Source organism: Scatophagus argus, chromosome 20 (genome assembly GCF_020382885.2).
Source record: "Scatophagus argus isolate fScaArg1 chromosome 20, fScaArg1.pri, whole genome shotgun sequence".
NCBI classification, from domain to species: Eukaryota; Metazoa; Chordata; class Actinopteri; family Scatophagidae; genus Scatophagus; species Scatophagus argus.
In genome coordinates, this window is record NC_058512.1 from 5088654 (window position 1) to 5112614 (window position 23961).

The window sequence follows — 23961 nt, forward strand, 5'->3', positions numbered from 1 at the left end:
GCATACAGGACCATTAGACAGCAGCGCTTTGCACCAACCACATCTACATCTCAGAGAAGGGTGTGTTAATGACTGATTGATGTGTGATAAAGAAGTTGGTGGCCACGGCAGCCACTGCTCTATTTTCCATGATTAAAGAGTGTATGACTAAGTCATGGAACATAGATTTTATCAAAAAGAAAAAAAAACCCCACACAAAACAGATGTTCACATGTTTTTTCAGTGACTGACACGAGGAAATGAGTTGAATATGAATTGTTTGTGTCACAAAGTAAAACCACCAGGAATTTGTGCTTGCATGTCTTTGATTGGCCAACACAGAGTCTTGCCAAATAACGCAGTATTGTGGCAAAAGTTGAGTCAGGTTCATATTTTTTTTTGTCTTTATGTCGACCCTGCCAGAACCCTCTGCAACAACTCCGCCACATTGACAGGCTGTCCTCGTTCAAATGGATGAATGGGATGGGGGTTTTTCCATGTGGGTCTAAAGTTGGCCCAGAATGTGGCCTTAGGCAATACCTTCTTTCGTGCCGTGCAGCACATGGTCTGAAAACAGCTGAGCGGCAATCTTGTCTGCCAAAGACTTGATTATGTTTTGTAATGCAACTGCTTTGAGGGGTATGCAGTTACGTCAGCATCGGGGATTTAACATTCCTTCCGCCAGTTTCACCTTATTGTGCTGTTCAACAGATGGTGACGGCAAGAGAGGAAGCAAGAAGCTGTCATGATGGGATGTAAACACTGCATGACTTGAAATATTTTGAAAAAATCTTCTTTGCATACGTTTTATTGGGAAGTTGTCGCATTTGTTCGACCTACCGTGCGATGTGAGTTGGTGAGAAAAGGAGAATGTAAACAAAACTCCACACGGTACCTTTAATTGGTCGCCTCATAAAGCTCACAACGGAAGCAAATGTTTCTTATGTCGTCAGTGCAGACAGTGAGTTCACAAAATACACTGACCTTTCCCAGGCTTATGAATGATAACGGATTAGTGCTTGTGTGAATTACTTTGCTGCAAAGAGTTAAGTTTTATCTGGCGGTGGCAGCGCTCCCCACGCTGATATTCTCTAGCTTGCTTATCATCATCATTGCACATGGAAATGCTGTACATATACTTTACATACTGCACATACTATATTGTTATATATTAGTAAAGCAAAACTGTTCGTTCAGTCATGAGCTGTTCTGCTTGCGGCGTCAGTGTTGCTCGTGACCTTCCTGTTCATGCTGCTCTGTGCAAGTTTGACTTTGAACCATGTGAACCATCGTTTCTTATGTGGAACGCAGAAACAGAGCAGAGCCATAATTAGAGTGAAGGCTGTCACAATGGCCTGTAGGGAGATGGACTGAGCCACTCTGAGGGAATGCACACACACAGACCAGAAAAATGGCCTCTGATAGCACGTTATTACAGAAGAGGTAAATGTGAGCAGAGCCAGTGGTGATGTGCCGGTCATGGCAGGGCTCCACTTTTGTTGATTTTGCTCTCTGTCTCTTCTCTTGGGCCTTTGAATGCCTTCCAGGCGATGCACTTGGCAAGTGACTGGACTAATCTGCAGCATCCTGATGGTCCGCAGGTCTGACTGTGCACTTCAGTCGGTCTTTGAACCTCTTCATTTGCTCTCCTGGTCAGTGTTAGTATTATAACTGGAAAATAAAATCTTGCAGCAGAGCTGGTGTTAGAGGGTCATGTGGCCCGTTTGTTTTTATCCCTGCAAATATGTGCAAACATGTCACAGACCACATTCTGAAGATGTAAGGCAGACATCTTGTGTAATTATTATTTTATTATTTAAAATACCATGCAAACATAAGAACATGTATACTAACCATTGTTGTGTTTACTCACTAGAGGCACATTCATGCAAGCACCTGGACTAGAATTTGCGTATATTGACAATTTTCGATTAATCTGACAATTATTTTAATTAAATTTGTTTTAATTACTCAGTCAATCATTTGATTTTGGTGTCAGAAAGTAGTGAAAAATGTTCATCATAATGATTTAAATTCCAAGTTGACACATTTTTGTGTCTTTGTCTCAACCACAGTTTAAAACTTCAAAGGTATTCATTTAACAATCACAGAACACAAAGAAAACCAGCACAAATGTTCACATTAGAAAAGATGGAACCGATGGATTTTTGTATTGGAAATCTGTGAGTTGCGTTTATCTTTGTTGTTATGGCTGTTTCTGTTTACCTAAGGCTCAATTGGAAAAGATAAATGTTTTGAAGCTTGATTGTGAAAGTAAAACGTATTCCTTTATCAGTCGTGATTACAGCCCAACATCTGTTTGCAGGACTTTGCTCTGTCTTGTGAAGAGTAGTCAGTGGATAAAAGTAATCAATCACTTAGTCCTAAGGTCGAATTCTTCCTGATAGGCTTGTAATGGGAAGTGTGCTTCGGAATATTGTTTTGTTCGTAGCCCTGACAGCCACTACAGAGCAGAGCAGTTGCTTCATACGTTGCAGCCTGCGGGATGATCAGCTGACCCTAAATTCTCACACATGCATGCAGGACTGGAAAGTCAAATTCATCACTGAACTGACAAACCACCAGTTTTCATGTGTGACATGCAAGCTTTTGCATGAGTAAGCACAGCTCTTCCAACCACATCACAGTTAAACTAAAAACTATTTGTTTTTATTTGCGGTGATTTGTATGTGGAAATTGTGAGCTGTAGATCTGCGTGTCTTTCAGCCGCCATTTGTGTTTGGGTGCTTATCAGCAAAGATCAAAGGTAATGAAGGTAAGGTGAGGCTCTCATCCAGTAGGTGAGGTTGGTCCGTCTATGCAGGGAGAAGCTGAGGGAAGAGTGGATGCAATAGCAGAAGAAATCCATGCAGAAGCACAGGATTTCCATTTCAAATACGTCCTGCTTAATACACTGACCCACCAAACTTTTGGAGGGGTGCCAGTTTGTGAAAGCAGTGAGTGCAGAGCAGCATCTGCTGATAATGCAGCACCCCTCTGTCTCGCAACCCCCCCCTTTACAGGACGTGAAATGGTAGATGCCTGTTACATGATATGAAGCATGTTGAGCGGAGGGAGCAGGGTGAGTATTTGGGATACAGAACACAGACGCAGTGAGAGGGTAAAAAGAAAAAGTCGGCTGGTGTTAGGTGTCATATCCCTGCAACAGTACAGGCTGTCAGCACCTGACCTGGATCACACACTCTGTATGCCTTTCAGGATCCTCCCTGGATTACTTTTTGTTTGAGGACAGAGGAGGACGACGTGTCCTCTCTGCCAGCGTGTTTATGCCGCAGCTGGCTGCAGATGTGCCTGTGCAGAGGAAGTTTGGACCTAAGGAGAGCTGCTGTAGGGGCACTCAGGACTTCTCTGGTGCTCGCATCCCCCTGAACCCTGAATGCCGTCACTTCTCCTCACAGGGTCTTCAAAAGCCCCCTTTGCATCTCCCTCTCTGGCATGACCTGGACACAATGTCAGACTCTAGTCTGTGGACAGTACTGTCCAACTTTAACATGCCACATTTCTTCAGTGGTGCCCGCCTGCGCCGGTCCAAAAGGTAACCTTTAAAACAGTTTGAAGCGTTGCCGTGTTCTCTTTTCTGCAACACGGTAAGTTGCTTTACAGACAGGCTTCTTTGCAAATTACAGTCGGATACGGAAAGGAGTCTTTTTTGTTTTGTTTGTTTTGTTTTGTTTTTTTTGAGTAAGAAGTTTATTTTGCTGCCAAATGGGTAACGTGACACGTATAGTCTCTGACCAGTGTTTGGAAGGAGGGATGTTTCTCTTTGTGTTTACAGTCAGTCAGTTGAACTGTTTTATGAGGCCAACATGAATAAGAAGCTGGGTGTTCCCTTCTCGCCCATTGTGTATTATTTGCTTTGTGAGTCAAATGGTAATTGAATGTTTTGTTGTCGAGGCAGTTTCGTGTTCCTTACACAGGATGTGTGCTTTCCTCTTTGCCATCCTCATTGATTAATAGCTGGAAAGTTTAAGAGCCGGTTGTTGTGATTGTATTGTATGCTGTTGTTGGTGGTGGTGTTACAGTTTGTGGGCACCTCCAACAAATTGTACTTTGCTGTACTCCTTCTAAAGAGAGTTTTGTGTTCTCGTAATTTGGCTTTTTAACCACATCTTGTAACATTGCTGAATTTAAAACATGTCACTGGTTCACTGGTTGTGTTGACGCTTGTTTACAGCTAAGCCACTTGATCCCAGCTTTTGTATATGGTTTTGTGAAGCCCATATAACTGATATTTATTTTTAATCCCTGTCCTGACCCATTTTATAGTGCAGACGGGCTTAACATGAAAAATACTGGTGCTTATTTTTCAGACATCTTGCATCAGTGTATAAATATTTTTTTTTTTTTTTTTTTTTTTGAGTAACGCTGTCAGACTTGGTGAATTCTGACAACTGAATCTTGCTGATGCTGATATCCTCAGAAATCACAGCCATGTTGTTCTGCTGTGTATTTGAGAATAGTCCAGTTAAAGATGATCTGATAATTGGCTGGATTTAATACAAATATTGACTCCAGATGACTAGTGAGCTTTGCCTTTTCTCCTTGTCACCACAGTAATGTCCCCTTTTCACACTCTTGAATTATTTATGGTAAGAATATGTGAGCTCATGATAGTTTGACACTGCAGTTCCCCTAAACAAGAAGAAGATGCAGTTAATTGTATTCTGTAATTATTTGTGAACACTTTAGGAACAGCAGGATGTTAGAGTTTTGCTCTGCTGACTGCATTGGCATGAGGCACTAACTTAAATATGTAATGCACTGTACTGTAGTGCACTGAAAAGAGAGATTTGTCAAAGCTGAGTACCTGAAAATCCTACTGTACATGTTCAGATGCAGGAAATGACTTCAGAGGCCAGAGAACCGAGCCGCACCGCTTTTACCCAAGCAGCAAGTTTTAAATACTATTAATAGAGCAGTTGTGTGTCATATGTCTAACTTTGAATTTGGGCTTGTCAGCGAGGACCAGCAATTTATGTGGCATTGCGCTTCGTCAGCTCACCTGACAGCTCTGACAAGGGAGCAAAACTCAAACAAGTAAAAAAGATTAATCATGGCTTTTTGTTGTTGTGGGTCAGGATCAGACATTTCAGATTCAAATGGATTCAGACCGTTGTAAATCAAAGGCTTTTTTAATCTATTTTTGCCTCTTCTGGTGCCCAAAATAAGTGAGCAAGTGGAAATCTAAGAAATTGTTCTTGACAGATTCAGATTACTTTGTTAAAGAGTTGCTGTTATGTAGGTCAGTGAACAATATGAAGGAAATGTAAAAACAAAAATCAGGTAAAATGGATTTTAAAATGTATTTCTAACTTTTAGAAACACCTGCGCTGAGTATTTTTAGTCGTGGAGAAGGAGATCTGTAACTAGTGGAGATTTCTCATGTAATGCAACAACAGTTTGATGAGGTTGAGGGTTTTGCATATAACCGAGACCGAGGTAAATCTCATATGGATCCGTCCCAGGAAATCTCACACATCTGCAGTACAGCGTACAACACTGGCCTACTTTCTCCCTATCATCTTCGCCCAGGGCTTCTTTATCCCTCCTTTAATGCTTCACTATACAGGCACATTTCATTTCCCCCCCTCCCTCACTCAGCCTTTCTGGCCACAAAGGTGCCTCCACCAAAGCCCAGCTTAGAGTGACACACGGGACGGTCGTCTCCTCGTCTGATGCTATCCTGTGGCAGTTTTCCAGAAGCGGTCGTTTTAATGCTTCCATAAGTGGCTCTCGACTCTCTAAGAGGGGTCGTAGTGGTCCCAACACCGGGCCGGGTGGTGAGAGGGTTGATTGGGCCGCAGTGTGGCATTCTGTTGGCCTAATCCACAGTGAGAGCGTATAAATAGATCTCGTTAAATCTGATCCTCTTTGACTGAGCACCTGTGTACCAGATATTATTCGCTCCCTTCCGTTCGTGATAAATGATTCACGGCACGTGTCCACACTTTGGATTGCAGGGGTTAGCCCGTAGAAACCACTTGAGTGAACGAGGATGAATGGGATTTCGTTCAAAGTGGGGTTTCCCTTTCTGATTTAGGGAGATGGGTTTAGATTTTGGCCTGACTATGGGGCAGCGACAGGACTGCTGAGAAACACAAGCAGCTTTGGAAGCCTCATGCAACAACATTCTTATATTCTTATCCTAAATCGCTTACTTTTTTGTGTGAGGTTTGGTAAGAGTGTTGCAAGGCTCCTAACAGCACAAACGTATCATAAGTAAATAGATCAACGCCAAAATAACCACATTAAAACATCAGCCTTATATACGAACTGTTATCAATTAGTAATCATCAATCTGCAGGCCACAAAATGAAATATTTCCAATTTTTCTCATGAGAGGGTTAAGCTAAGTGACTTTGATGCTGCTCTTCATGTAGTTTGAAAAACATTTGTCAGCCTCACAATGAAAAAAAAAGATTATTTTTATAAAGCTGATTAGAGACATACAGGGGTTGACCTGACTGCTACTAAACCCTTTAAATGCAGCGCCTTTTGGGAGAAAACCTAAAAGCGACAACACTTAATGCGGCAAATATCTTGCAAACTGTCAGACCTGAGTGTTGTAATTGCTTTTGTGTCCATTAAAGCCTTTAGTGTGTTCTGAAACCCTTTTTACATTTCATTTACCTTCCACTGGGCCACTGAACCAAACAGCGGTGACACAATGCAACTGCAGTGTGTGAGTTTAGACCGTACGTCGCTGTTCAGAGGCGCGATGTGTAACACAACCACGTCAGCGTCTAATGTCACGTATAGCATCATCCTCTGCTTGATTCGCGAGGAGCTCCCGGGTGTTATTTTCTTCCCAGTATGCTGACATTTTCTGTTGCTGTTTGAGTCAGTCCACGTGCTGTGGTGGGTTGCACACGTAACACCTTACCAGAACTGTTTGCCGCGGTCCTGCCCTGCCAGCCTCCAGCCCACCGCCACAGACATCAGTTTGGCTGCTGGTTCAGAGGAGGAACCGTCTTTACGCGCAGAGCGGCAAAGGCGGAACAAAAGCGCAGCCGTCCCGCCGTGAACGCGCCGTGTAAAGAGAAACCGGGCTGAGGTCTTTTCGCCGCGCAGCGTGTAGTGTTTTTGCACATCATTATCAACTCTCGTACGGGGAGAAAAAAGTGCCTCGCTCGTCATTATCGCTGACGTGACGCTGACGCTGGCGGGGCTCGGCAGCGACACCTGTACGAGCCGCTCCTCGAGAGAAGACGAAGGCCGCGTGCTCCTGCGTTGTTTCGCTTCGTCTGAGCGTTCGGTGCTGCAGCAGCACGCGGCACAGCTGAGCTGCACCTGCGACTGTCTGACAGTCTGCCTCCCTCTCGCTTCCCGTCTCTGTCCGCCTCTGTCTCCTGCATGGACGCTTGTTCTCTGTCGGTATGACCAGAGTTAAAGACTGTCTTCATGAAGGATCTTTGAAGCTTCTTTATTTGGATACCAATGAGCTTAAACAAACCGGTCGCTCGTGCTCCTGAGGCCCACAAAAAATAATAAGTGAATAAAAAAAATAAAAATACAAGAACATTAAAAGACATTAAAAACAGGCAAAATAACAAATAAATAAGTAACACAATGTGTGTGTGTGTTAAATAGCACACTATCAGCTGAACAAACGAGGAAAAGCCAAACATAAAGATCAGAAAATGAGTGAAATAACTCAGTGAAGACAAATTTTAAATTTTAAGAAAGAAAATAAGTACTTTAAAAAATGGTACCAAAACAACAATGACTGAAGTAACAAATATGTGAGATTTGTCATTTTTGTTTTTTAGTCTACTTTTAATCTTTCTGATGAAAAACTCCTGAACCACCAGAAGACGAGTGCTCACTTGACGTGTATTATAAGTATGACAAAAACTTTTCTTCCCTTAAAAAATCACAAACAAACTGTGGTGTATTATTCCAAACCAACTTCTGCATGAGTAACTAGAGCAGATTTTAATGTAGCCTGCATGGTTAGTCATGAATAACGTGTGTGAGCGTCTTACACACATTAGCCTCTTCTAGCTGACCTTATTGTCAACGTTTCCCGGCGGCGCTAAACGTCTTTGGTCCTCCAGGTGTGACTGAACAGGTGACCAGACTTTCTCATCACGAACACAATGTGATCAGTCTAATCAGGACAGCAAACCAAAGCAAACCGTTTGGTCTCCCTGGCAAGAAAATTCCTGCTACAAGTACAATATGTGTGATTTTGGAAATACGTAGCACTTTGTTCAAACTCAAGCTCAGCAAATGCTGGCGAGGCGCAGAACAAAGCTGATCCGCATGCATAACAGCATCTCCGTCTTTAACAAGAAGCTGAAGACAAAAGCGGACCAAAGCAAACTCCCTTGTGGAACAACCCGAGAATGTAAATGAAAAAATATGAACGACTCAAATGATTTTGCTGTCAGAAAACAATGGCTGTGTGCTGCCAGAGAGGTAACTCCTTATCCAAGCAGGAGCTAAAGCTGAAGAACATTTAAGCTTGGCAGTGAGAATACTACAGTGTGGTACTGAACGCTCGGGTGGACTGGGAGACGAACTGCTCTGGTGGTGTTTGAGATTATTATTGAATAGCATCTTACAAATTCTGTCGGGGAGAGTTTAGTTCTCCGAGGAGGTTATGTAACAGGATGTCATTGGATGTCCGACCTTGAGACAAATTTGTGTTCTTTGGGCATTTTGCGCTCCCACTGACAGCCTCTAATTTGAAAGTATAAATCCAAGACTAATCGGGACATTGAAAGCTGAAGCTGCTTTTGGGTTGAAGTAGTTCATTTTTCTTTCAAGGTTAAAATCTGGGATGCTTTCACGAGTCGTATGTTGTCGATCACAGTGGCTCCTCGTGCGTCACAGTCCCATATTAATGTGATCTACAAACAGAAAATATTCTCAGTGGTGTAGACGGAACCTGCCTTTTTTTTCTCTTTGGTTTGTACGCGAGTATTTGCTGTTTACTCCAGCACTGAAAACCTGTCCTCCCCTCCCCTCCGCTGAGCTCAATGGCAGGTTTTGGCAATCTGATCGAGTTTCCTGTCAGGCATAGTGTTTTGTAATGAGTGTCATTAAAATGTTTAAAGAGTGCGGGCGCCGTTTACATTGTGGGACTGATGGAAACATGTCAAAACCTGACTGTCAGCAGAAACATAAGAAGTGGGGCATTAACCAGTACTGAGTATTTTTGTTGAAATACAATTTGACCACTGAATTTGTAGAATATGATTTTTTTTTTTTTTTTTTACTTTGAAAATCATTTCATATTCATCAACCGCTTTTATATGCAGTCAAGTCCAGACCGTTTTCAAGTTAAGATTCAGATATGAGGGATGAAAGCTGCTCTCAGTGCAACACGAGCCACACGGGAGATCACACAAAGTCAAAGCATCCACAGCAGCAGTCACGGCGACTCTCGGAGACGCTCGCAAGCCCATGAAGGAGCTCCACGGCTTGCAGGATGATCGGGATGGCCGAAATTACACTGTGCACAATTAAAACTTGCTGTCTGTCAGGAAATTTGTGTCAGGTGATTTCTTTGCCCAGAGTCCTGCCTGATGTGTGACTGTGTGCGTTTACAGCTGCAGGACGAGCAACAGAAAAAGCCTGATAGGAAGCGGTCAGTCTTCAGGCCTGCCGCGACCGCACTCCCCTCTCTCATCTCTGACAGGTGAGTCTGTGTGCGATACGTCTGTGAATGTCTGCTAATGTGTATGCACGGTTTCCTCGCCCCATTGTTAGAAAGTGTACACAATTCACAGTGTTCCCTCAGAGGAATGCAGTCCATTGTGTAATGCAAAATGAAGTTTGGAAAACAATATGTGAAAATGCTCAAGACGTATGCTCGTCCCCGTGGCTTTAGAGCAGATGCCAGCACTTATCTGGGATCCTCATGCAACACTGATGTTATTAAATGGGTCAGAGTACAGTTAATGTACGCAGTGATTCTTGTCTGACCCTAACAGCACAAGATGCGGAGGCCCGTCTGGTGCAAACAAAGGACAAAAGAAAGCAAGGCACTAAAATAAGTCATTAAGTTTTTATTATCCTTTCCGTAGTGTTCATTGGCAGCTCAGTTCTCTTCTGTTTCGGATGAAAACCTAACCGTACGGTGGTGAGTTAAAGGGCCGTGATTGTGCTCGGTGAGGAAGTGGCGGCCTGCAGAGAGGAAATGCACTGGAGAAGAGGGAGGGGGAGACCTCATTTACCACAGGGCGTTTTATTTCCTGGCATTGGTCAGAAAAAACAGAGCCGCAACTCAGTGTTGGGTCTGTATTTCATGATGGACTCAGGGAGCCACAGTGTTCTTGCTAATGAGTGTGTTCAGCTCTTGGATGACCTAAGATTGTGGCTGAGTCGTAATATTGGTAGCAAAGGTAAGAAAAGCATCTTTTAAGTTCCCTTTGCAGCAGTCATCAACTGAGTAGTCTGACTTTGGTGACATGTCATGATTAAGAAAGCTTTTAGGTTGATGTTTTTTCCTCATGTGTTGTGGCTGTGGCTCTGTAGGTGTGTTGTGGCGGATCGGTCACCTGTTCGTGGTCACGAATAGGGACAGATGTCGTTAGGGTTTTATCGCTGCCCGCCTGTCAGCCATGTAAACACCCGGTTATGCAGCTTCAGACGTAATCGCCTGATGACAGCAGCTTCATCATCGCTGGGGGCAGTTAGGACCTTGAATAGCAGCATTGTTTATCCAGGGGCTCAGTAATATTTTGGACCGGTCAGAAACCAGTCCCAATTTAGTGCCGGTCCTTGATACTCGTTTCTAATCGTGAAAAAATGCTATAAACAGTATTATTTGGAGTTAGATTTCCTGTTATTCCAGTCAGCAGATAATCCGTCTTTTCAGGTCCAGTTTAACTCCCAAAGGAAGAAGTTCTCGTCTTTAATTGGCTGTGATTGAGAGTGCATTGCAGTTAAACAGGTGACATTCATCGCTAACAGGATTGTGTGGTTCAGTCGTAGTTTCCCCGTATGGAAGAGGTCTGTCTTTATCATCGCAGGAGGTGGTGGCGTCTCAGCTTCTGGTTAATTAACTGTTTGGTCCCTCCCTCAGTGAGGGGTGTAATTATGTGATCAATGCTGGACCGTCGGTTTGTTTTTACGTTACAAGTGTGGAAACACAGCAGCTAATTGGAGCCTTTCAGAAAGTCCCTGCAGTGTAATGTGTTCAGTGGTCCAAAGCTTCTATCACCAGCAACTTAATGCAGCATGTCGACGTTGCTGACGTAGGGAAATAGAGGGAGTCCTTAAGTTTCTGTAGCACCTGCAAGGCATTTTTGATACGTTACGCACCTGTCAAACCTTTTGGAGGTTCACAGCTATCACATTTGCAAAGCAAATCAGCGTCCCTCAGAAGAGAGTATTAAACTACGCCAAACGCTGCCATCAGGTATCACATTTGACGTTCAGGCGCATCTTTGCATGCCCTGTGAAAACCAGGAGGTAACAAATCAGTCAAAGCAAACTGTTTTAATATTACTGGTGGAAGGTGGAGGATAAGAGATGACACGGCACATTAAGCCAAACAGGCTGTCTGGAAAATGTCCATTCTGTGAATATGCTGTTGATGAAGATGATACTTTGGAATGAGCCGTGGGTGTGTGTTTAGTTTGCCTGTTGGCTGACCTTATTTCTAACCCGTACGGAACCAGCACAGTGTAGTATGTAGTCTACTAAACCCTCCTCAGTGTACTGACGGTTAGTATCACAGCCGTGTGGTTTCGGGTCCACGTGAGTTGCATTAACGCTCTGTATGAGTGTCGCTGTGTGGTACATATACAGATTAAAGGGCTGTTATGGTAAAACGAAGCAGTAGAACTGTGAAGGTGTACTATGAAATAATTTCCAGCTATTTTCATGTTCCCTCAGTAGTTTAGCATTTTTCAAGTAAATAAATGAATCATCAATATTTCTGAGTTTTAGCTTCTAAATTGTGTGAATTTTTCCTTTTGTCCGCTGTGTTTGTATGTGACAATGGGATGGGGCAGAATACACGTTTTGATGACTTCACATTGACCTCTGTGAATTTTATTTATTTATTTTTTTTAGCTATTTTCTGACATTTGAAATGAAAAATGAAAGTGATCAGTAGGTGTAGCCTGTGTTGGTTTTCATAAAAGTTTTTTTTTAGTTCACTTGAGCTGAGTTTGGCTCAGTGTTTCAAAGTAAAAATGACAAGACATAATTATTATCATTATTGTGCATTTTTTAATATAACCACACAGCAATTTAAAATGTAACACTGATCACTCTGATCCGTGATGATACAATCATCAGCGGGTTTATTGCAGTTTATCAGGCTTTGTTTTGCTGCAAATTTATATTGAGAATCCAGTCTTACTGAATTTGTTTTAGCTCTGTTTTCTTTGTGGTTTTTCTTGCAGGAACAAGCCCACAAGACAGTCCTAGAAACTTCTCTCCTAGTGCCTCTGCTCATTTCTCCTTTGCACGGAGGTATAAACAATCATTGGTATTTACTTGATTTTCCGCAGAACAAATCAGCCAGTGGAGACCGGAGGGAGACTTGCTGGCTACAGATTGTTTCAGAAAAAAATGCTGAGCTGTTATCGGTTCAGCAGTGTCAGACATGAATATTTTCTCTTTTGTTTGCGTGCTTTCAAAAATGGCATCGATGACGTATTTATTTTATGCCATTTCTCAACATGATGTCATGTAATTGTGTTTTTTGTTTTTTTTTGTTTGTTTGTTTGTTTTATTATAATCCACAGTCATTGCCACAGAGCAGACAGGTAACTTCATATTAGGCTTCCATTTGCTTTCGAACCGCCCATTTGTCCCAACTGCACTTCATACTTCATACCTCGCTTCATCAGTTTGTCTGGCTGTACTTCTGAAGATTTTTTTTTTTTTTTTATCTCATTCAAGCATCTAGTTTCAGTCCTACACTCAGTTGCTCTATTGTTTCTCTAACTTCCTGTTTTTTGTGTAGTGTACCTAACAGAATCATTTTTGAACTTTACCAGAGAAAGGTCACCATTCACCCACAACCATGTGATCATTAGGACTGTAGGAGTCTACATGTTTTGAGTACAAACATGAAAAATTAGCATATTTCATGTTTCTAAATACAGTTTTGCAACCAAGACTGAAACTGAAATGTTTCCATTGTTCATTTATGCATTTGGCGTTGGACCTTGAAGCGTGACGATTCTCCGCTTTTGTGTTTGCTGTCATGTGACAGGACTGATGGTCGCCGCTGGTCGTTGGCCTCCCTTCCCTCCTCTGGATATGGAACCAACACGCCGAGCTCCACGGTCTCCGTAAGCATCACACGCTCAGCCACCCTGACGCAACAGCCATCCAAGGTTATGACAGAAAACACAAGCCATCCACAGATCAGCTCAGCGTAGTGTTACATGTTTTGTGATTGTACCAAACTTAGCGTGACTCTACATTAATAAAATTAGATAAAATAAACTCTAAACTAAAATCAACATACATGTAAACCTCTCGGGTTTTCTGCTGATTTCCGTCACTGTAACAAATAGCGAAAACAATGGCTGCCTCCTTAAGTTTAAAGTTGCTGCAGGTTGTTATGACATTGTTTATTGTGTCGAGAAATGTGAGAATTGCGCTCTTTCAAAATAATGCTCTCGATACAAAAATGGTTAAGCCCCAATTAAGCTCCGAATTATAATTCTAAAAAACCAAAAGTTGGCCAAATAAAAATATGGTCAAGCCACCAAGAAGAACAAATGAGCTACTTGAAGCTCACGTGACCTGAATGTGGAATTCAGGATACGTCATTTTGGGTTCGGATTTTGTTTTGTGTCACAGTCTGAGGGAGATTTGTTCTGCACTAAACATGAGTTTGACAAGAAGGCACACCAACAAACACACATACAAAATCCAGTTTCTCCATCTCTTATTGTGTCTACTTCCTCTCTTTTTCTTCTTTTTTTAATCACTTTCACTTTGACGGTTGTATTCAAATGTCAGTAAGATCATTTCTAGGAAGCAGACAGAGTCACAGAAAGTAAAACCCGTGGACGCACAGTCACATGCAGGAATCACAGTCTCATAGTGACTGGAAATTGCCTGTGATGATGATGATACGTGTTTGTTTTGTGTGGTTTTTAGTCCTCCTTGTACATTTCCTGCTTTTCACGTCATATCACAAGATGCACGTCCTTGTTTCTTTGGCAACTTTTTTATAGTCATCTCAGTTAGTGAGGAAAGCACAGGATTGTCCATTTGTGTTGCATGGTTTTCTTTTATCCACAAAAAAAAATGGTGTCTCTTTTTTTTTCTTTTCATGTTGAATATATATGTGTTTCATTTCCAGTCATCCTGTTCATCACAGGAGAAGCTGCACCAGCTGCCCTTCCAGCCTACACCTGATGAACTGCACTTCCTCTCCAAGCACTTCTGCACTGAGAGCATCTCCGGGGATGAATGCCGCCGAGCGACGGCCATGCGACCACGCTCACGCAGTCTCAGGTATTTGTTAGCTTTGAACATTGTCTTCCCGTGATAATGCATACCAAATTCACCACTCGGCCACTGACTTTTGGATTTGTGACTGACTCACTGAATTTGTGTTTTTAAGCCCTGGAAGATCTCCATCCTGTTACGACCATGAGATTATCATGATGAATCACGTCTACAAGGAGCGGTTTCCTAAGGTAATGGCTAACAAATAAGTTTTGTACAGTCGTGTCTGGCCATTAATTGTCTTATGCCTCACCAAACAGACACCCTACTTTCTTACTGCAGGCCACAGCTCAGATGGAGGAAAGGATTCAGGACATTGTCTGCAGCAACTCTCCGGAGAGCGTCCTGCCTTTGGCGGATGGTGTGCTCGGTTTTGCCCACCACCAGATAATTGAACTGGCCCGTGACTGTCTGGAGAAGAGCCGGCTAGGACTCATCACCTCCAGCTACTTCTGCGAGCTCACTGACAAGCTGGAGAGGCTTGTTCAGGAGGTGTGCCGCCTTCCGAAATCATAGAGATGTTTACAATAACACGCCCATAACTCTTACAGAGAAACTGCATGCAAATGCTGTGGAAACTTTGGACCAGACAGGAGCTCCATATGTAATATATCGCATTTTAGTCACAGAGCTAAACATCTGATGTTTCGACAATCTTTGTGCATACCAGAAGGCCATTTTTAACGCTCGGAGCTGCTCAGAAGACATTTCCCAAGTTTTTGACACAAGTTTTTGAACTTATTTTTCATGCTGAAACAGTTTTCTAGATAAAGAGTAAACAAAATGTATCTTTGCTCTTTTTGGAGCACACAATCAAAATATAATGAGTTTCTTTGTAAAACATAACAATTCTTGAAAAATCACTTTTTTTATAGTTTTTTTCTTTGTTCCCATTGTCAAAGATTCTATATAATGTCTGGCTACCATCTTTGCTTTGATTAGAAAAATGCGGTGTAACTTGGGAAACTAGTTAAAATGATTTTTTTATCAAGCAACAGACAGAATCTTTTTTCATCCAGATGGCAGCAAGAATCTTTAAGAATGCCTTCAGATGAGAAGGAGTGTTTCAGAGATCACAAAGTATTTATTTTGGGGGTTAAAATCATATGTTTAGAGGCACCGTTCATGCTGAATTTTTAACTATACCTGACTTTGAGCAGACCATAACAACATGTGCTAAATGTTTCATCTTTTCTGGTCTACTGCTGTGTAGTCCACAGAGAGATCGGAGAGCGAGGAGGTAAACTTCATCAGAGAGCTGGTAAAGAAGATCCTCATAATCATAGCGCGACCTGCCCGACTGCTGGAATGTCTGGTGCGTTTCATTTCACTTAACAGCCTCTAAAATACTCTGTATGTGTATTTTTGTAATTATTATTGTGTCACAGTCAACAGTTGAGGAGTGGGACACACACACACCAAAGACAGGGCTAATAGAGAGTCAGTATTGGACGTGGATTTACCAGATTGTCCAGAGACACGACTCCAAATGAGTGACAATGTTGCTCCGGTTGCTCTCAGTTTTACAACTGCTAGCTAACGCTTTCACCGTATCAATTTCTAAGATGCTGATATATCAGGACTGTGTTCACAACTTGTTCCCACTGCCCCCAAGTGGCCAAAAAAAGTATTTATTGTAGGATTAAATAGAGAAGTTTTATTGTTGATTCTGTTTTGTTTTATACATGTGTGCTTAAAAGCCAGTAGGGAAGCCTGCCAATATTAGAGGATTGTAAAGGTCTATTCCCTCACTGTGGGCAGAGCAGCTTCTCTAACTATTGTGAAATTACATAAACTATGATCATGATTCATCAAACTATCCAACCTCACACTGAGACATTGTACAAGGCACCTTCAGTGTGTCTAACTTGGAGCAAAAAGGACAAGGACAACCACAGAAATACAAAAACAAGTCATTTCTTTGTTTGCCTCCATTATAACGTACGTCGTTTTCTTGAACACTGCTTGAAGTTCCAACTTCTGCTGCGTTTCCAGGAGTTTGACCCTGAGGAATTCTACCACCTTCTGGAGGCAGCTGAAGGACACGCCAAAGAGGGTCAGGGCATCAAAACAGACATCCCTCGTTACATCATCAGTCAGCTGGGACTCACGAGAGATCCTCTGGAAGGTACGAGAAGGACTGTAAAATACAGACGACTCTGGCTAGGACTGCCAGCTCTGCAACAAGACTTTCAAATGGCCCGACAGTCAGTTGTTTTCCTGTTCATGCTGTCATTTTTCAGCCGACCGGGGCAGCGAGCCATAGTTTCTTCCTCTTTAGGCTTCATAAAGAGAAATAATAAAATGTACTTCAAGAAGTATATTTCATTAATTCTACTGAAGTGCTGAGTGTGCAGTTACTGCTTCTTCCATAAATATGTCAGTGATGCAGTAAATCTGGCCAAATTGAATGCAAGGCTGTAAAGAAATGAAGCTGTGGAGGGAACTAAAAGACAAAAGATGCTCTTGACTAATGTCCTGCACTGAACAGACTGTCTTTCTAATGACCCGCTGTCTCTTCAGATTCAGTAGCAAACAACATTCATTATGACTAATTAGAAAGGAATGGCCTCCCCACAGACTTTATACAGATCCACACAGGCTGGCTCATCAGCTCATCTCTCCATTCATTTCCCCTGAGTGTCTCCTGTGTTTCGTTTGCCCAGCGCCTTGTGTGCCTGAAGCAAACCTACAAGGAAGGACAGATGTTAAATAGCAGTGAAAATGTGTTTACAGGCTCTGCGGGGACAAGACAAACACTCCCTTGTGAAAATACACACATGGACTTTGGCATGATTGCTGCACACAAACACACACACACACACACACACACACACACACACACGGAAGACATACACAAAAGATGCAAGGTGGTTCATAATGAGCGCTTGTTCTGGAGTAGTGATTTTCAAGTCGGGTGGTAGACGAGTTTGTGTTGCCACATCTGATTTCCAGCCCATTTGTTTTCAATTCACATTATCTTAGACTCAGCACATCAAACCTATTAGGTGAATAAAGGCTACAGTCTGCTGTTTTTTCTGTTTGTTTGTTTGTTTGTTTGCTTGCTTGCTGATTTTAAAGATTGATCATAGGCCTTACGTAAAGTTATTCATGGGAAAAGGCCTGCTGAGGTGTTCAGACATTATCCCACTTATACCATGGACACTTACCAAAGAAAAAACACCATTAATTTATATTTTCTTTTTCAAAAGCTATTAGTCTGTTTTCCTAGTAAGACCTGAGGCTTTGACTAATGCCTGCAACAATCAATCCAGTTCAGTCTTTATGCAGTGTAAAGGTTGTTCACTATTTCAGTAAACGGGACAAACCATAGTTACAATTTCACTGGAACTACTCGGCAGGTGTCCATTATCAGGAATCAATTGACCCCGTGGAACCAATCAGAACTGAGTATTCACTCAGACCGTGGTATGAAAATTTTGATTTTGTTGTCTGTTTTCTCTGTAGAAATCGCTCAGCTGACCAGCTGTGACAGTGGGATTGCAGAAACCCCAGAAACGGATGACTCTGTAAGCACTCAGAAATCGATTGATCTACTCCATCATTACCTCAGGTGTACCAGTGAAGTGCAGATTTTATCTTTTTAATTTGTTTCGGTGTTTGTCCGTCTTCCTCCCCTCAGTCTCAGAGCCTCAGCACAGCCTTAAGGTCACGGCGGAAACCCTGTGAGCTGGACTTTGAAATGACAAAACTAATCAGCAATGGTGCCTACGGGTAAGGACAATTTATTCTGTACCAGATTACCTCTGATGATAGACGGTTTGTTACCGGCCCAATAAGGAGCCTTTTTTCCCCCCGTTTCTGCCAGACGTTAACCCTGCCAACTCTGGGTCTGAGTCACATCAGTTCGGACTGGTAAACTGTTTATTTGTTCCACAGAGCTGTTTACCTGGTTCGACACAAAGAAACAAAGCAGCGGTTTGCCATGAAAAAGATCAACAAGCAGAACCTGATGTTGAGGAATCAGATACAACAAGCCTTTGTAGAGAGAGACATCCTTACCTTTGCTGAGAACCCTTTTGTGGTGTCCATGTACTGCTCCTTTGAGACTCGGCGACACCTGTGCATGGTCATGGAGTATGTTGAAGGTCAGCAACCAGGTTATGCTCTGCAGCTGAAAGTGGTATACTTTGAACAATGTGTCCTGTGTTCTGTAACATCCCTCCACTGATCTTTACAGGTGGAGACTGTGCCACCCTTTTGAAGAACATGGGTCCCCTGCCTGTGGATATGGCCAGGATGTACTTTGCAGAGACGGTGCTGGCTCTGGAGTATCTCCATAATTATGGCATCGTCCACAGGGACCTCAAACCAGACAAGTGAGGCCTCACCAAATTTTAAGGCGGCTTTTAGATTAACAATGGCAGCTCATATGGTAGCTCAGTGATGTACCTGTAGAGAATTATCACCAGACTCTGCACTTCCCTCCAGCCCCTTTATCTCATTGTTTTTGTTTCCCTTTGTTTTTGTCATCTTCAGCCACAGCACACAGCTTTGCTCAGGGAAAAGGTTCTTTAAAATACACTGTACACTACCTGCTCTGCAGCAATCTGCAGACAGGCTGAGACTTGTAATGGACTTCTTTTTACATTGTGGTATTAGTAGCGTTACTGACATAAAGGATCTAATATTTCTTCAGCTGCTGCCCATATGTAATACAATACAGATTGCTAATGGTGTTCAGTGTACAGATAACCTGTTCACTGACAGGAAGCTTGACTGCCTACAGGTTTGGGGTGACAAAAATGTGAGGTTTTGTTTTTCACAATCACAAGCTATTGTAAATTTTTCCATTTTCCTCACCTTCGCCCTCACAGTTTGCTGGTTACGTCAATGGGACACATCAAGCTGACAGATTTTGGGTTGTCTAAAGTCGGGCTGATGAACATGACCACTAACCTGTATGAGGGACACATAGAGAAAGATGCCAGGGAGTTCTCTGATAAGCAGGTAAATCTTATTTAGTGACGGTCAGCTTTGGCAATACATTTCCACAAACCACATCGTGTTTAGATTTGATTTCTTTTCTGTACAGGTATGTGGCACCCCAGAGTATATTGCACCAGAGGTGATCCTGAGACAAGGCTACGGCAAGCCGGTGGACTGGTGGGCGATGGGCATCATCCTCTACGAGTTCCTCGTGGGCTGTGTGCCATTTTTTGGAGACACACCAGAAGAGCTGTTTGGACAGGTCATCAGCGGTCAGTGTTACGTCCCTTTCTTTCTCTCTTTCTCTCTTTCTTTCTTTCTTTCTTTTCAGATAATTACTTACAGATTTCCTTGCTAATTTGAGACAGTAAATTAAACTTTCCTCAGTGTTGTGTTTTGATTACAGCACACTGCATGAACCAAAGATTGAGGAATCATTTGTTACAACCCATTAGCTTCCTAATTTGTAATCTTCTTTGATGTTTATATTTAAAGATAAAAATAAACCATTTATTTACCTAAGTTTATTGAATATACGCATACATGCATACATCTTCAAGAGAGATTTCTGCTGCTTGAAGTGATTTAAGCAAAGTGTGTAGTTTTTCTCGAGCACATCAGGAGAAATTCCCAAACCTCACTCACATATGAATTAAACATTTAAACAGTGACCACACATGCATATTTCTGAATTTATTGAAGACCTAGATTTCCCTGAGGAGCAGTAGCAAAACAGATGCCAGTAAGTGGATCCTGTTTGACTTAAGACCACAAATGAGGTTTTGATATCGCGATGATGTCGCTTTGTGCCCGTTCAGTTTTCATGGTGACAGCAGCACAGAGAAAAACTTGGAAAAAACAAGAGCTTTTATCTTGTCAACAGAGTGGCTCAGATGAATTGTGTTATTTGCAGTCGTTGGATAACAGCCTCTATCTGTGGCGCGGAAATGAATGGCATGCCATGACTGATTTGGTATGCCCTCAATCAGACTGTACCAAGCCTCAGAGAGTGACTGTTAATTAAAGAGGCCTGAACACACTGAATGCATGCCACCCTGGCCTCAGGCTGCACATACATATTCATAGCTCCCCTCCCAAATTTGATTAAGACGGGGGACAAACTGTGCGCAGAGGAGACAATCAGCATGGCACAGACAGGCTTTGCTCCCTGTTTCATTGCTTATCCATGAGGCTTTTCTCTAAAAGCTGGAGCACATGTAAATTGTCTCATTCAGCGTAACACGTACACCTTAGAGCTGGCTTTGTTTTGTCTGACTTTGCTGGTGAAGCCAAAATGAAAGGGGAAGAGAAATGAAAAAATGGAGAATAAAAAAAGATTCTCACATACCTTCATGCTTGTAAGCTGTAATCTGTTGTTCTTATACGCAGGTTTTGAAGATGTGCGTTGTGTATGGGGGCAGAAAACTCACTATACGGTGGACACGACAAATGATATTCTAGCAGTGATAACGCTAACCGAGACTGCACAAAGTTAGCTGTACAGTTACTTGGAAATGACTTCCATATGTGTCCCAAATCCTGAATGGCCAGCATGTGTTAAAAGCACAGACGCCAGTAACAGCAACAGAATAATAATAAAAAAAAAAACAGTAATAATATGAGCTTTTTTACCTTAAAGCAAGAGGAGTTTCTTCCTCTTCACTTTCCTCCGTGGATATTGACCAGCAAGTTCATGCCGTTTGAGACACTGAAGCTTGAACTTTTCATATTGATCCCGTCACAAACAACTTTCTTTTTGTTTTTTACCTTCTGTCTTCCGATCACGTTACTCGGAAATTCATCTAATTACTTTTCCGGGCAAGGCGGATGTTTTTCAACTTCAAAACCACATCTTACTAATGTGGTGTCAGCTGAGCTTGAGGGGCTGCTCGGATGAGGAGTATTTCTTTATTCAAATTGATGCGTTGTGTGTTTCCAGACGAGATCAACTGGCCCGAGGGGGACGACGCCCCGCCTCCCGACGCTCAGGAGCTCATCACCTTGCTGCTCAGACAGAATCCTCTGGAGAGGATGGGTGCAGGTACAAACACAACGAGCAAAGACAATGTGGCACGGCCGGTGACTCGGTTAGGACTAAGACGGCCACAGCGGGCCACCGTAAATTCTGACGTGACCGTTAGTGCCGTCTCAGCACCGGTTCATTATTCCGAGTCACCGGTGGAGAAATTGAGGTCATCCGACAGCGGAGCAGTTTAATCTGTGGCCTCCTCACCTCTTCCTTTTGATCAGTTGCAATCATTTGCTTGCCAGTTCATGAATCTAGTCCCATGCCTGATCAGGCACTAAGAGTGTGTGGGTCTGTGGACTGTAACAGTGGCCATGACCTGGGACTAAGGTCTTTAATCAGAGGGGTGCATGTAGCCAGTCGAGCCCGGGGACAGATAGACCCTCTCATTCATCTAGATCTCAACTCACCAGGCTGCCGTTACACAAAGGCTTCCGCCATCCACTAAAGGTCACAGGCAGGAAATTGTACTGCATAATTTACAGTCATGATATCAGTTTGGCCTGCAGCCACGGAGGAAAAGGAAGACATGGTGTAAGCATTTCTTCACCTCTCATGTCCAGCTGAAACATTTATTGTCAGTGTTTTGTGTTTTCTCTTTTCTCGTCTGCGTTCATTTTCAGTCAGACTAGTCATTCATTTATGTGTTTTCCGTTTCCAGGTGGAGCTGCTGAAGTGAAGCAGCATCAGTTCTTCCACAACCTGGACTGGAACAGCCTGCTGAGGCAGAAGGCTGAGTTTATTCCTCAGCTGGAGTCTGAGGATGACACCAGTTACTTTGACAGTGAGTTATCAAGTTATCTGACAGACAAATGCACAATCTTTGATTCAGAAAACTAATTTTACCATAATTCTTTCAGTCACTGTTCTTTATTATTATTATTATTATTATTATTATTATTATTATTATTATTATTATTATTATTATTTTTTTTTTTTTTTTGCATGTGTCCATATTTAATAAACATCCATAGAAGTTACACCCGTCTCGTCTCACAGAGCTTAAAGTCCCAGTAATGCGTACAGGAGGGAAAAGGCTGAGATGAAGGTGTTGTGAAAACTGAAAACAAAATCTGCAGCAGTAGTGTCGTCTTTTGTTCTCAACTGCATAGAAGAAATATCTTCCAAGTGCTCTGATTTGAGGCTCCACTTGCCTTTTCTCCATGGCAACGCCAGCTGAGGATCATGGGTGTTGTAGTATTGTTGTAGTATTATTAGACGCATCCGTCCTGCAAAATAACGGACAGAACGTGATTTCTGAGAAAGATGAAATAATTAAATGGCCGAAGCATAAGTCAGCCTGATCTTTACACAACCCTCACCTTGTGGCACTTGAAGTGACCTGAACGATAAAAATCTCCTCATCATTCCCAGCCCGCTCTGAGAGATACCATCACCTGGAGACAGAGGAAGAGGATACAAATGATGAGGACTTCAACGTGGAGCTGCGGCAGTTCTCCTCGTGTTCTCACAGATTCTCTAAGGTTTGTCTTCTAACTGACACTAACACGTCTGAACCATCATTACTGCTGATGATGTTAATAATGTAAATGAGTTGATGCCCTCGTCTGTCCTGCTCCTTTTCTCATGGGAAATAAAACATGAACAATGGTGTTTCATATGGAAATTTGTACCCCCCGTTCCTGCTCTCTCTTTACCCTTACACTATTAAACGTAGATTTCGGCTTTGCATATATTTTCCGCTTGCAAATCTTTTTTTTTTTTTTTCCTTCTGTCTTGGTAATGTGGAACACAATACACAATGCAGTCATACAAGCTGGGAGTCATTGTTGTGTGCTGCATTGCAGTGTGCTCCACTCTCGCATCAAAACAAATCATTACAGTGTCTCAAAAAGCAGCGGGACGTCTCAGAGGAAGTGTTGAGCTGCACCACTGAACCCTTTCCTCAGCTGCACCTAAACTCCTTGCTTGTAAGACATGGCGGCACAGCGTTCCTTCTCTCCTCTTAAAAACCCTGCTTTCTCTCTGTACAGGATACTTATACGTGTATCATGTAATCTTTGGTACCTTCTTCTGAACGTGACAGTATGTGTTTTTAAAGATCTGCGTGCAGTACAAGTGAATCGCTGTTTCTGAGTTGTTTCGCTGTGGTTTCAGGTCTACAGCAGCCTGGATTTGTCCCGTGGTCACCTGGAGGAGAAGGGAGAGACGGAGGGGAAGAAGAGTGAGAGCCCACTGACTGTGGACTCTCTCAGCTGGACGCCCGACTTTGCTGAATTGTATGTTTGCCTCCATCTTCGAATCAACTTTTCTCTAATCTGGGCTTTTATTGTGAAATAGTTTTACTGAGAGAAATAGAAAAATAAACTAAAAAGGGGTTTAAAGCAGCTCATCCCTCCTCTGACCTGCAATGCAAGTACAGCTTTGTGTTGGTGCCTGTGGACAAAGTTGTTTTTGACAAGGATTTTGTAAGTTTTTTGTGAGTTCATAAATTACATACAAATAGACATATAAAGTTTAAAACAGTCGAAATGGTTACAAAGAAAGAAAACTTGGTTTTGCATCATTGCGCCATGTTTATGTGTCTC

At 42.5% G+C, this 23961-nt stretch overlaps 1 protein-coding gene across 9 annotated transcripts in view; it reads left to right on the top strand.

Moving 5' to 3' along the window:
* mast4 (microtubule associated serine/threonine kinase family member 4) overlaps positions 1-23961 on the top strand; it is an 82447-nt gene that overhangs the window by 48598 nt on the left and 9888 nt on the right. For 6 of the 9 annotated variants that reach the window (XM_046375884.1, XM_046375887.1, XM_046375886.1 and 3 more), the window contains 18 exons: positions 9558-9646; positions 12366-12435; positions 13184-13262; positions 14288-14442; positions 14552-14627; positions 14719-14928; positions 15650-15751; positions 16432-16564; positions 17905-17966; positions 18080-18171; positions 18337-18545; positions 18638-18776; positions 19275-19407; positions 19493-19658; positions 21326-21427; positions 22074-22196; positions 22787-22896; positions 23531-23652. In XM_046375884.1, the coding sequence (XP_046231840.1) occupies positions 9558-9646; positions 12366-12435; positions 13184-13262; positions 14288-14442; positions 14552-14627; positions 14719-14928; positions 15650-15751; positions 16432-16564; positions 17905-17966; positions 18080-18171; positions 18337-18545; positions 18638-18776; positions 19275-19407; positions 19493-19658; positions 21326-21427; positions 22074-22196; positions 22787-22896; positions 23531-23652 (2172 nt within the window). Of the gene's footprint in view, positions 1-157; positions 3536-9557; positions 9647-10027; positions 10353-12365; positions 12436-13183; positions 13263-14287; positions 14443-14551; positions 14628-14718; positions 14929-15649; positions 15752-16431; positions 16565-17904; positions 17967-18079; positions 18172-18336; positions 18546-18637; positions 18777-19274; positions 19408-19492; positions 19659-21325; positions 21428-22073; positions 22197-22786; positions 22897-23530; positions 23653-23961 lie in introns of those variants that run through there. The other 3 variants (XM_046375891.1, XM_046375885.1, XM_046375893.1) reach the window with 3 other exon arrangements.